This window comes from Podarcis pityusensis, assembly GCF_964106645.2.
Source record: "Podarcis pityusensis genome assembly, chromosome: 1".
NCBI lineage: Eukaryota > Metazoa > Chordata > Lepidosauria > Squamata > Lacertidae > Podarcis > Podarcis pityusensis.
The window spans coordinates 129,390,422-129,404,214 of NC_138028.1; the positions used below are offsets into that span (position 1 = coordinate 129,390,422).

The following is a 13,793-nucleotide window of genomic DNA, read 5'->3' on the forward strand; positions in this document are numbered from 1 at the left end:
TCCGCTACTGCAATTTGATACAAGCATAGCTCCTTCTCAGAGAAGCAATTGTGTGGTAATATCTCCTTAGGATGCATATTGGTCAGTATGCAGCAAAGTGCTTCTGCTAGAACAAGGATTTTTTACTTATGCAACCAAACTTCTCCATCTTCTTTCCCATTATTGTCCCCTGTCTCCCTTCCTTAAAGGCAGGGTAGGTTTATCAACTTTAAAATCTGGGGAAAAGAACATTCAGGCAGGGTAGATTTATCAACTTTAAAATCTGGGGGAAAGAACATTCATATTTGGTTGCTCACCCGAAGCTTGCTTAAACTTCTTTTTGCAGTCTGTTTGGGACTTTAAAAATAGGGGAACTGTCAGGCCACGGGAAATGACTGGAGAGCTGTGTTCAGGTTGGTGCGTTAGAAGTTACGCAGACCTGCGATACAGTGTCTTATGTTTAGAAGAGGGGAAGGAAACCACCCATGGAATGTGTAAGCTTGCTAGTTTGACTGCATTTGTCTGCGTTTGGGGGAACATTGAAGCAAATAATAGAAATAATTAAGCTGGCAGCGTGCTGAAAAAAATTAAGGTGTGCAGATCTGTTTCACTGGGGATGGCCACAGTTGAATATCACCCTATGGACTGATGTGGGTCCAGTTACCATAGCCTAGTGATGTAAAATAAAGCCGAACACCAGCAATAGGAAGGAATAATACAACGTGGATATATGAGGAAGAAGCAATATAGGATGAAGTTTCCAGGTTGGAACTGTGTGGAAAATCTCATAAATTCTGAGGGGCTGTGAATTCATGATACAATTAATATCACTTAGCAGATTGGATCATGGCGAGTAATGTAAAATTTTAAACACTGCTGATTTGGGTAGATAATAACAAAACCAAGCTCAACAGTGTCAAATGTGAAAATGAGAAGAGGTAAAAAGGATATACAGTGGTGCCTCGCAAGACGAAATTAATTCGTTCCGCAAGTTTTTTCTTCTTGCGAGTTTTTCGTCTTGCGAAGCACGGTTTCCCATAGGAATGCATGGAAAATCAATTAATGCGTTCCTAGGGAAACCGCTTGCCAGGCTGGCGGTGCGGAGAAGGGCTTTTCTCCCCACCGCAAGCCTTCAGGACAGGTACGGGAACAGAGGGGAAGGCGCGCAGCGCTTTCCCTCTGTTCCCGGGGCTTGCGTGGGAGGAGGGTTTTTCCTCCCCACCGCCAACATTCAGAACAGCATTCTGAATGTTGGCGGTGGGAAGGAAAACCCTCCTCCCACCCCAAGTCTTCAGGAAAGCCATCCGAAGCTGGGCGGCGGGAGAAGGTGTCCCCGCCCCCCCGCCCGGCATCGGAGCTTCGTTCCGATGCCGGGCGGCGGGAGGAGGCGTCCCCCCCCGCCCGGCATCGGAGCTTCGTTCCGATGCCGGGCGGCGGGAGGAGGCGTTCCCCCCCCCGCCCGGCATCGGAGCTTCGTTCCGATGCCGGGCGGCGGGAGGAGGCGTTCCCCCCCCGCCCGGCATCGGAGCTTCGTTCCGATGCCGGGCGGGGGGAGGAGGCGTTCCCCCCCCCCCCGCCCGGCATCGGAGATTCGTTCCGAAGCCGGGCGGCGGGAGGAGGTCCGAGGACAGTGGGGAAGACGCGCTGCGCTTCCCCGCTGTCCCGGAGATTTCCCTATGGGCTGTCGTCTTGCGAAGCAAGCCCATAGGGAAATTCGTTTTGCGAAGCGCCTCCAAAACGGAAAACCCTTTCGTCTAGCGGGTTTTCCGTCTTGCGAGGCGTTCGTCTTGCGGGGTACCACTGTAATATAAATATAAGAATAAATATAAGAAGGGTGCTTATAAAAGAATCTGCTGCTGCTATTATGAAAATTGTTTCCAGGATATCATAACTATTTCCATGCAGGAGCAGTTATTTATCAGGTTCTTGATGCAAGTGTTTTCCCGAAGATTAGCCCACAGCAAAACCATTGAATGTCTGGTTTCACACTTAGAAGTTATTTTAAAGTGTCCCCAGGGACTGAAGATAGAGCACCCATAGAGACCACTGGGAAAATCCCAAAAGATTTTAATTAAGCTTCAAATGTGTACAAGTATGTTTAGTTGTCATGGAATGCTAACATGACTAACTGGGGTGGTGGGGAGGAAAATTGGGGCTCAGGGAATGTAATGGAGTGGCTTGAATACTAAATTACACTGTAACACTTTGCTGCAGAACTCCAGTTCTTATCCTTTTAATTTATGTGTACAGTTGCACAAGTCAAGATTTCATAAGGAGCAAATAATTTGCACTTAGTGAAATGTGTGAATTTCCTCCTTTCCTTGAGTCACAGCATAAATACTTAACATTTACATAGGGAACTGTGTTGTCCTTTGTTACTGAAGATAGAAACAACATCCTTTCTTTGTTTCTTTGGCAGTCAGTGCCAAGGATCAGAAAATACAGGACAGCTGAGCATTCCAGGCACAAAGCATCTGTTCTTGAGAATAAAATTGTGTGTGTGTGTGTGTGAGAGAGAGAGAGAGAGAGAGAGAGAGAGAGACACCTACAGTTATTATTTAAACCAAGGCAAGAGCAATCCTTTGTCTTCAGAAATGTCTGAAAGGCAGGAGTGGGGAAGGTTACGTTAGTAGTCAAGACAATTTCTGAGCATGTAATGTGCCACAGCAAGATATAATTTTTGCAGAATACTTAAATAATGTGTCAGATAACGGGAAGGTATGTGACATGAAGTTCCTAGAACATCAGTGCTATCAAATACCACCACACATTGTTATCCATTGCTGTCTTGTGTAGGACAATTTATGCAGTGAATCTTCTGCTTTGTAAACATAGTGTTGGGTGCTCTATCAGTAAGAGGTGTCACAATTTTTAAAAAAAACATTTTAAATGAGTTTATACTGCAGTGTTATTTTCAGATATTTGGAAATTGCATAATAGAGCTGCCAATTACCTTGCCATAGTCTCTGGTCAAACTGGTTTTGGAGCTTTCTATAATACAAATGCAGTACTCTTGGGTGGGGACCCATTGTATAATTCCTATGAGGAGTAACACATTTTCCACGCTAGCTTGAAGCACTTTTTATGATGTTTCCCCCCTTTAGTACATTCAGCAGTAATGCTTACCCTATATAGCTCTGTAAAAAAAAACAAAGAAAACTCAGCTTCCTTTCATGTCAATAAAATAGTCGTATGTGCTATCCTTATATATCAATAGAGTGGACATCAGTTTCAGCTTATTTTCTTTTTTAAGAGAAGAGAACAGGTTGTCATTTGGCTTATGTCGAACATGGCTCTGAAAACTAGAGTTTGGTATGATATCTGAATTGGCAAGGTTTGGCTTGTGCTTTGATAGCAAACCAGAATCAGAAATCACGGTTTGTGCTAATTAGGGTTTATGGTCCTTAATTATGTTTGTATTGTTATAGTAATAGAAACAGGTTTTCTGTTACTTTAACAGTGAGAGAAGAAGCCTTGTCATTTCCTCCACAGAAATCACTGTGTGTATACAGCCTAAATGTTTCTGCATTAGTCTCTTGTAGCAAAAACAACATTCTTTGGGCCCCTGAAAGCCTAACAAATGTATTCTGGCATAAGCTTTCAGGGGCCCGAGACTACTTCATCAGATGCACGAAGTGAAATCTTAGCTGAAGGTCTTTTTTCTAAATTTTGCACCTCATTGCCATTCAGTTCCTACCTTACATTATTCTCCGTTTATATACCTGCCAACTAAGATTTCACATTATGTGGTTCCTGTCTGTGGGAATTGCGGAGCCCGGGGCCTCGCCACGCAAGACAGCTCCCCTTTTCCAGCGGGGCTGGATTGCAGGAGGGGTTCCAGGACCTCAGTTACCCAGCAGTGGACAGAGGGATGCTGCCCATGTCACTAGGATGCCCAGCCGCGTCACGCTCCCCAGCTAACCTATCATCTGCTTTGGTGGATCTCCCAGCCCACTCACCCTCTTTCTTATGTTGCTTGACTATGGCCTTGCTATGACTAATGTAGGTCGCCTGCTTGTTGGGGCCAGGTAGGAATTTTTCCACTTGGCAAATTGGCTCCAGCCATTTGGTTTTTGCCTACCTAGTAGCAGTCTTCACAACTTTGTAAGGTTAGGCGTTGGGTAAGTGGGTGGCGCTGTGGGTTAAACCACAGAGCCTAGGGCTTGCCGATCAGAAGGTTGGTGGTTCGAATCCCCCCCAGTGGGGTGAGCTCCCGTTGCTCGGTCCCTGCTGCTGCCAACCTAGCAGTTCGAAAGCACGTCAAAGTGCAAGTAGATAAATAGGTATGGCGGGAAGGTAATCTGCATTTCCTTGCGCTGCTCTGGTTCGCCAGAAGCGGCTTAGTCATGCTGGCCACATGACCCAGAAGCTGTACGCCGGCTCCCTCAGCCAATAAAGTGAGATGAGTGCCGCAACCCCAGAGTTGTCCGTGACTGGACCTTTACCTTTAAGCCTTGTTATGGGAGGGGAGGCTGTTGCCTCCGCCTGCCTCTTCACGCTAAGGGTGTCCCATTAAAGGGATCCGGGTGTGTGGTTCCTGTCCAAAGCCTGGGCATGGGCTAGGGTCATGCCACGTCCCCATTGGTGACCCTGGGGGAGTTCTTAATTGATGTATATCATAAAGCTCCCACTATCGGTGGTTGACCCTTTCAAGACTTTCTGCAGACGGGCAGGAGTCAGGATATATTCTTGCTTCACCCAATTGCGGCCAAACCGCTCACATCTGTAACCAATAAAGTTGTGGCCTCATTTATCCCATTAACCCAACATATTTGTGCTTGTATGTTTATTTCTGTGGGAACTGTGGGCCCAGGGCCTCACCACGCAAATAGATTTGTTAGGCTTTCAAGGGCCACAAAATTCTGATTGTTTTTGCTGCAAGAGACTATGTATACACAGTGATTTTGGTAGAGCTGTTGGAAAGCCTTCCCTCTTTAATTGCTTTTATAGCCTAAATGGTAGGTGAAGATTTACATGCAGATTGTTGTCTAGCATATATAAAAGTGAAAACTGAAGAATAGAGTCAGCAGGTAGTTTTGCTAAAGAGGCTGAACTTTGTTGCTGAGTACTAGTTCAAATCTGAGTTGACTCTATTTACTCTAGGTCATTAATGTCAAAATTATTTTGTGGAAAGAATATCTATTGAAAGGCACAATGAACATATGAACTGTGATATTTGCTGTCAAAAATGCTACGTTAATGCTAGTGTGTATTTCTTCCTTTACAGAAAGTTCGCATATTTTCTCTTTGATGCTAGAAAGTGGCAAAATTCTGATTTAAAGCAAAAATAATAATTTAGCATTCGTGTATTTTCCCTTTCACTATTTTAATAAGGCAGTCACTTATGGATCATTATTATCCAGTCCCTTTGTTTTATGATACATTATTACACAATGCTTTGCTCAGGCATGGCAACCCAGTGAATATTTATCTATGAAAAATCTGGAAATGCACAAAATAGGCATTTTGCTTTGATTGATTCAACCAGTTTAAATTCTGTGCACTAGTTTAAGGACTTTAAATGCTTCTTTCATTCTGAAGAGTCTTTCTTTCTAATGAAATAATTATATAGGGTTGTTTTGATGAGGTATGGCCTAATTTCTGGAGTGTATCAAAAAGAAAAGTGGACAAAAATTCCTTTGAATTTCTGGGATCTTAAGACATTTTGATCTTTTAATATTCTAGCTCAAGGGAGATGTATGTTCAGTGGGAAGACTAATTATGATGATGATCTAAGATTTACTGATAATGTGGCCTGGGACTGAATGTATTCCTATTCATCCGGTTTCCCTTTCTGAATATTTAAAGCATCTTCATTTATGAATACCATAAAATGTACCAAGCTTGTGATGCTGCTGCTGCAGGCCACTTTTAAGTGCTTTTTTCTGCTGTAGTACTCAGTGTCACTTTGTTACTAATGGTTCTGCAAATAGGATTTTTGGATAAGTCTAATATATTTCTGACTTGGTGATCTCTGGTGTTCTAGTGTGAGAGGAAGAACTATCCCGGCACAGCATATTCACAAAAAAGGAAGGGAAAGCAGATATTGCAGAGGAAAATGTTTCCGTACTGTGATGGGACGATGAGCTGCTTGTGTGTAAAATCCTAGTCCCTCAGAGTTTGGTCAAGTTTGCAAACCTCTGTCTGTAACGGAGCCCCTTAAACATGGCTCCGTCAGTCGCTGGCAGATTCCGACAGTGGTTGCTTTCGGAATCGCTTCCAACATAAAAGCTCCTTAACGGAAACACGTCTTCTGGACTCTCTGCGTGACAGTTTCCGGCGAGGAGTGGGTGTCCCTACAGGAGGTCCTGAAACCTCCCCACTGTTTTCGCTGGAAGTGTCTCTGAGCCATCCCTCCAGCTCCCTTTCCCTCAGCCCAGCTCCTCTCCCCCTACTGGTTCCCTCTTCAGCTGCTGAGTCTCTCCCAACCTGTGTGAGCCCTTTCACTTCCCTTCCTTCCGATGGCAGTTCCCTGACATCCACCTCCCCTCCAGGGCCCCCTTCATCCCCTCTCGCCCCCTCCTCTACGGGCGGTGAGGAGGCAAAACCCCGGAATGAACTTCCTTCATCTTCCGATGTCCCGAACACTTCTCTCCACCTGTTGCGGTTCCTGGTCTCGAAGTACTCCTCCTCCTCAGAGTCCATCTCCCCTTCCCCTTCCGATTCCGAGAATCCTTCCAACTCCTCCTCCTCATCGGTGGTCCCAAAGTATTCCCTCCGGAACCTCTCCACAGGCTGAGGTTTCCTTGGGAACCTTTGATGGAACGTTTCTATCAATACCTCGTCATTGATATCTTCTGCCATTACCCAAGTGTTTTCTGACTCCGGTTCTCCTTCCCACGCTACCAAATACTCCACCTGATCCCCCTTCCATCTGGCGTCGAGGATTTCTGCCACATGGCTGCTGCATTCCCTTTCTTCTATGACCGGTCCCCGAGTGGCCATCCCTTCTCGTCCCCCCTCATACGGTGACAGTAACGACCTGTGAAATACTGGGTGCAGTTTCATGTGGTTGGGTAACCGGAGCCTGAAAGCCACTGGGTTGACCTGTTGAATGACCTCAAAGGGACCCAATCTCCTGGGTCTTAATTTCTTACAACCTCCTTTGAACGGCAACCCTTGGGTTGACAGCCACACCCTATCTCCCACCCTTATGGTTTCACCTTCCCTTCGGTTCTTGTCTGCCTGCCTCTTGTATTCTTCCTTCGCCCTTTCTAAGTTGAGTTGGAGCTGACGATGGATTGCTTCCATTTCTTCTACAAAATGCTCGGCTGCCGGGACACCCCATCTCTCCCCTTCTCCCCCTGGGAAAGCCCTGGGATGACACCCATAATTAGCCAAGAAGGGGCTCATCCCTGTGGACACATTCTCGGCATTGTTGTAGGCAAATTCCGCCAGCGCCAACTTTTCTACCCAGTCATTCTCTCTGTCATTGACATAACACCTCAGGTATTGCTGGAGGACCCCGTTTGCTCTTTCCGCCTGCCCGTTGGTTTCAGGGTGCCGGGCAGTCGAAAAGTTGACCTCCACCTGCAGTAAGCTCATGAGCTTCCTCCAAAACCTGGAAGTAAATTGTTTTCCTCGGTCTGAGACCACCCTCAATGGCACCCCGTGCAACCTAAAAATGTGTTCTACAAATAACTTCGCTGTCTCTTCCGCCGTGACTGCATGCGAGCAGGCTACAAAGTGGCACATCTTTGTTAGTAGGTCTACCACCACCATGATGGCTGTTTTCCCCTTGGACTTCGGCAGATCAGTCATAAAATCTATCGACACTGCCTCCCAAGGTCGTTCTGGGGTTGGTAAGGGTTCTAATAGCCCCGCCGGTGCCCGCCTCTCCCCTTTGGCTCGCTGGCATTGCTCACACCCTCTTACATACTCCCGTACATCTTCCCTCACCTTAGGCCACCAAAATTCCCTGGTGACCAACCACATGGTTTTGTGTTGTCCAAAATGCCCCGCCGTGGGGCTGTCGTGCAACTGCTTGAGTACCCTCCCCCTTAAGTCTCCTTCAGGGATATACAGTGCCCCTTTGTAATACAAAGCTCCATTTCTTTCCTCGAAACCCCCTGGTTCCTCTCCCTCACCCCTAAGACCTCTGAGCTTATTCTGGGCGTATTCATCATTCTCTGTTTCCTCTACCAGTTCTCTTTGTCCCACCAATGCCGCCCCACACACCCAGCGGTCCTCTGGAATGACATGTCTCTCTTCGGGTGCTCCCTCCCCCTCCAAATATTCAGGTTTGCGTGAGAGAGCGTCCGCCCTAATGTTCTCTGGGCCTGGCACGTAACAAATCTCAAAGTTAAATTTGGAGAACTCCTGGGCCCATCTCACTTGCCGTTGGTTGAGCACTCGTGCCGTCCTCCAATACTCTAGGTTCTTGTGGTCAGTGCACACTTGCACCTTATGTTGTGCGCCAATTAGCAGGTGCCTCCATCTCCGGAACGCCTCATGAATGGCTAGTAGTTCTCGGTCATACACCGTGTAGTTCCTCTCGGATTTGTTCAGCTTTCGCGAAAAAAAGGCACACGGTCTCCACTCTGACTCCTCCTTCCCTGGCTGCAGAAGCACCGCCCCAATAGCTCTGTCTGATGCGTCAGTTTCCACTCTCATCGGTTTTTGTAAATCCACATGCAGGAGTTGTTGTTCCGAGGCGAAGGCCCTTTTTAGTTCCTCAAATGCTCGCTCCGCCTCCTCAGTCCAAACGAACTTCTTCTTACTGCTGAGACAGTCCGTAATGGGCGCCGTCAGGTGGGCAAAGTTTCGGATGAACTTACGATAGAAGTTCCCAAATCCTAGGAACCTCTGCACATCCTTCCTTGTTTTGGGTGTTTTCCATTCCAGCACCGCCTGGACCTTGCCGGGATCCATGGCCAATCCCTTGTCTGACAGGCGATACCCCAGGAATTCCACCTCCTTGGTATGAAACTGACACTTCTCCAGTTTCACCCACAGCTGGTTGGCTTGCAGCCTGCTCAACACTTCTCTGACGTCTCTCACATGCTGCTCCTCATTCTCAGAATACACCAACACGTCGTCTAAGAAGGCCACACAATTCTTGTAAAGCAAAGGCCCCAGGACGTGGTTCATAAACGATTGAAAGCACGCGGAGCCTCCTTGTAGGCCGAAGGGCATAACTAAATATTCAAATGCCCCCAAAGGGGTGAACATGGTGGTTTTCCATTCATCCCCCTTCCTTATTCGTATCAGGTTGTACGCCCCCCTTAGGTCCAGTTTAGTAAAAATCTTTCCCTTCCTGACCCTTGTCAAAATGTCGTCAATCCTGGGCATAGGGAAAGCCACTGGTTCTGACACTGCATTTAAGGCCCTGAAGTCACACACAAGCCTCGGCTTGTTCGTGTTTTTTTTATCCACAAAAAACACTGGGCTGCCCCCCACCGCCCTGGACTCTCTGATGAACCCTCTCTTCAGGTTCTTGTCAATGAACTCTCTTAGCTCCTGCATCTCTCTGTCTGACATGGCGTACAGCTTGCCTACAGGGAGCTGTGCCCCAGGGAGTAAATTGATTTGACAGTCAAAGGGTCTATGCGGGGGTAATTGGTCAGCTTCCCTTTCGCTGAAGACGTCGCGGAGATCTGCGTATTGTCGTGGTACCTTCACGTTCTCCGTTACTTCAGTCCCTGCTAGGGTGGCTTGGGCCCCTGCCAAACCCTTTCCCTCTTTGCAGTGTTCTAAGCAATGTGCTGAACCAAAAGAAACCACTCTCTGATGCCAGCCCACCAGCGGATCATGTAACGCTAGCCAGCTCATCCCCAATATAATGGGAGCTCCTCCCAAGGTGGCCACATTAAACGCTATCAGTTCGGTGTGCCTTGCCACCTTCATTATCATTGGGACGGTCTGCAAGCTGACTTCTCCTCCCAACAGCTCCCTGCCATCGATCGTGGTCACCTGCAGGGGGTTGCTTAAAGGGATCGTCTGTATCTGGTGTTCAGCTGCAAACTCTTTGCTCATGAAATTGCAGGAGCTGCCTGAGTCCAACAGCGCCTTTATCTTTAGAGGGTGTCCGTTTGGCAGCTCTAGCGCCACTTCTATCACTAGGGCGGGTTTAGGAGGTTCTGGCGTGGGCACTTTCACTGCTCCTTGGCCTGGCTGCTGTGCCCTGACGGTGGCAGCCAGGCGTTGGCTTTTACTTGCTTCGGTATTTCTTCCTCTCTTCCCTCCACAGCTCCTACCATCCCTTGCCATTCCTTCCTCTGGGGGCAGACTCTGGCAAAGTGACCTGGCTGTTGGCAGAGATAGCATTTCCGGGCGCCTTTTCCCTCCTTCTTTCCCCCCTCACTGGGCTTTGAAACTGCGCGCGCGCGCGCTGTTCCGATTTCCATCGGCTCTGCCGGCGGGAAAGTTGGCTCTGGAATGTCTGGAATGCGGAACTCCTTCCAACGTTCCCCCTTCCCTTCCCGCCTCTCCAATGCTCTCGCCTCCTGGCGCGCTCCTATGGTCAGCGCTGATTTGGTCAGCTGGTCCATAGACTCCGCCCTGGGCGCCCGGGAAAGTTCGTCTTTCACAGCCGAAGAAAGCCCTTCTTCAAAGAGCATTTGAATGGGTTCCGCCGATAGATCCCACCCCAATTTATGGATCAACATGGTGAACTCAGTCCAGTACTCACGGACAGATCGGCTCCCCTGTTTGCAAGCCATTAACTGTCTGCGGACCACTCCCTGTTCAATATCGCTGGAAAACATCAGATCCATGGCGCGAAAGAACTTCATCGTGTCCTTTAGGACGTCACTATTCGCTGCCATCAGGGGTCTAACCCAGTCTCTCGCCCCCTTTTCAAGATGCCCAATCACGAAAGCCACTCGTGATTCCTCGTCAGGGAATTCATCAAACTGCAGATTGAGGGCATATTGCATCTCTGTCCGAAAGCCATGATAGTCTTTGGGCTCCCCCCCAAACTTCTGCACCAATCCTGGTACCTTTCTGACGAGCTGGGTGTCTTTCCCCTTTTTGTCTGCATCCTGAGCCCTCCTCTCCTCAAGCCTCGCCGTCTGCAGCGCTAGCTGGACCTCCAACACCCGGTACCTTTCTTCCAGGCTTGGACCCGCTCCAGCTCCTGCTTCTCCGGTTCCGGCTGGGTTGCTCATGATGCCTTCTCCTGCACAAGCTGCTCACGAAGACTGTCGGAATGCTGTGATGGGACGATGAGCTGCTTGTGTGTAAAATCCTAGTCCCTCAGAGTTTGGTCAAGTTTGCAAACCTCTGTCTGTAACGGAGCCCCTTAAACATGGCTCCGTCAGTCGCTGGCAGATTCCGACAGTGGTTGCTTTCGGAATCGCTTCCAACATAAAAGCTCCTTAACGGAAACACGTCTTCTGGACTCTCTGCGTGACAGTTTCCGGCGAGGAGTGGGTGTCCCTACAGGAGGTCCTGAAACCTCCCCACTGTTTTCGCTGGAAGTGTCTCTGAGCCATCCCTCCAGCTCCCTTTCCCTCAGCCCAGCTCCTCTCCCCCTACTGGTTCCCTCTTCAGCTGCTGAGTCTCTCCCAACCTGTGTGAGCCCTTTCACTTCCCTTCCTTCCGATGGCAGTTCCCTGACACGTACACATAAATAGGAGTTGCACTTGGATCCAGCGGCAGCTCCTAACAGGAAGTTGGATATTGCTTTTAAAAATGCAAAGTTCTGAAGTACCAAAATTGCCAAGACATTTTGCTACCTGAGGCAATCTAGCCAACATACATAGTACCCAAGCATGACTTGTCTGCACGTGGAAGAAAAACTTACCAGCACCTCTGTCTGTTCTGTTTGCCCTTTAATGATAACAAAATCAGCTACTTGAGGTGGCTACCTCACTCTTCCTAATGAAAGGGCCAGCCCTGAAAATGACTCTTCTAGTTTCTTCAACTATATTTTTGTCTTCTAGTTTTGTCAACAGTCAGTGCCACAATCTGGTTTGTAAACTTGCTTGTTTTTGTTTTCTTGTTTAGCTGCACAGAGTGAAGAGACGACATGTGCATTTAGGGACCAGTACCAAAATGATCATGGAATTAGCGAAAGTCGAATTTCTCAAGAGAATGGTACAGTTTTGTGTATGAAAGGCAACACCTGCTATGGTCTGTGGGAGAAAACACGTGAAGGAGAGATCCATCTTGTGAAACAAGGTAACATTCAACAATAATGGCATTCAGCAATAATGACAACAAACATAACTTAATCTATTTGTCACAAAGGTCTTAATATTCAGAGGCAGGTAGCAGTTTTTTTGTAAAACTTTTAGACATGTATCTTCTCATAAACCACAGAGCCTAGGGCTTGCCAATCAGAAGGTCAGCGATTTAAATCCCCGCAACGGGGTGAGCTCCCGTTGTTCGGTCCCAGCTCCTGCCCACCTAGCAGTTCGAAAGCACGTCAAAGTGCAAGTAGATAAATAGGTACCACTCCAGCGGGAAGGTAAACGGTGTTTCCGTGTGCTGCTCTGGTTTCGCCAGAAGCGGCTTAGTCATGCTGGCCACATGACCCGGAAAAACTGTCTGCGGACAAACGCCGGCTCCCTCAGCCAGTAAAGTGAGATGAGCGCCGCAAATCCCAGAGTTGCCTGCGACTGGACCTAAAGTTCAGGGGTACCTTTACCTTTACCTTAATACCGTGGCAAACCCAGAAGTACCGGAATGTGATACTTCCGGGTTTGCTGCTCGCGCACATGTGCAGAGCGGCACTTTGTCGAGCATCCCTTTCGTTGAGTCTCCAGGGCTCTGGAACGGATCCCCGACTCAAAACAAGGTACCACTGTACTGCCTTCTGATCACAAAGGAATCTACAAACAAATGTCCCTCATTTTGAAGAACAGCTGAGTGCAGACATAACTCTTCTCACTTCTCTGCTGCCACAAAGGCCAGGGCTGTGCTTAATTTACAGGAGACTATATTTTATTTGAACATTATGAGAAACTTATTGAACAGTTCAACAGTGGGATCAATTACTTAGAAGAGTGGTGAGTTCTCCCTCACTAGAGTTCTTCAAGCAAAGGTTGGCTAGCCATATATTGAAGATGCTCTAGTTCTGGGACTCTTGAATTGAGCAGGGGGTTGGACAGATGGTCTGTGACACACCCTGAAAAAAGCTCTGATTCTCTTAATTGTATGACTCCTGACTCCTTCCCAGTTCATTGTTGCACCCCCCCCTCTCCTCCTCAAGCTAAAGCTAACTACAGTTCTATCTTCAGTGGTGTTAAGATGACCATAGTTATCAGCAAATTTGCAAAGCTGCTTCTATCCATTGTTGCAAATGGTGGTTAGCATTAATGTAAGTTAATGGTCGATGGTCAAATTGAAAAGGTGGGGAGGATACCCACTTGGGAAAGCCGTGTGCATGTCCATAGGGCATTCCCAATAGCTTAATCATTATTAGGCTTCTGGGCAACATTACAATTATGCCAAGCCACAATTTTTTCAAGCATACTTTATAGAAATTTTTAATACATGGCAATCTAAAGTTTGATATGCTAGTGATTCATAGTATAAACTTAATAGAGCTGCTAAGTAGAAATAGATAAAACTGTACAAATTACCAGAAAGCAAAAACAAGGTCATAGTGCTTATGTTTAATGAAAATAGTAATAGGTAATAACAATGAATTAGAAGTGAGCATAGAGGATAGTCTCTAACATAACACTGAGCAGTCTTGGATAATAAGGATGATTAAATGAATAAGCCATACAAAAGAAGGAAGTTCCATTACTGATCATTAAGGGTCCCAGACTCTGAACTTCCATTTCGTTTTTGTTTTTTTTAAATAAGTCTCTAGCCCTCTCAGAAGGAAAGTTATGAAGCAAAATACGTAATTAGACCCTAAA

The 13,793-nt window shown here is 47.3% G+C and overlaps 1 protein-coding gene across 6 annotated transcripts in view; it reads left to right on the top strand.

Moving 5' to 3' along the window:
* Positions 1-13,793, top strand: part of BMPR2 (bone morphogenetic protein receptor type 2) — a 93,777-nt gene that overhangs the window by 35,726 nt on the left and 44,258 nt on the right. For all 6 annotated transcript variants that reach the window (XR_013989413.1, XM_081016297.1, XM_081016294.1 and 3 more), the window contains exon 3: positions 11,929-12,102. Coding sequence is in view for 5 of the 6 variants with exons in the window: in XM_081016297.1 (XP_080872423.1) it covers positions 11,929-12,102 (174 nt within the window). In the remaining variant the exon portion in view is untranslated. The remainder of the gene's footprint in view (positions 1-11,928; positions 12,103-13,793) is intronic.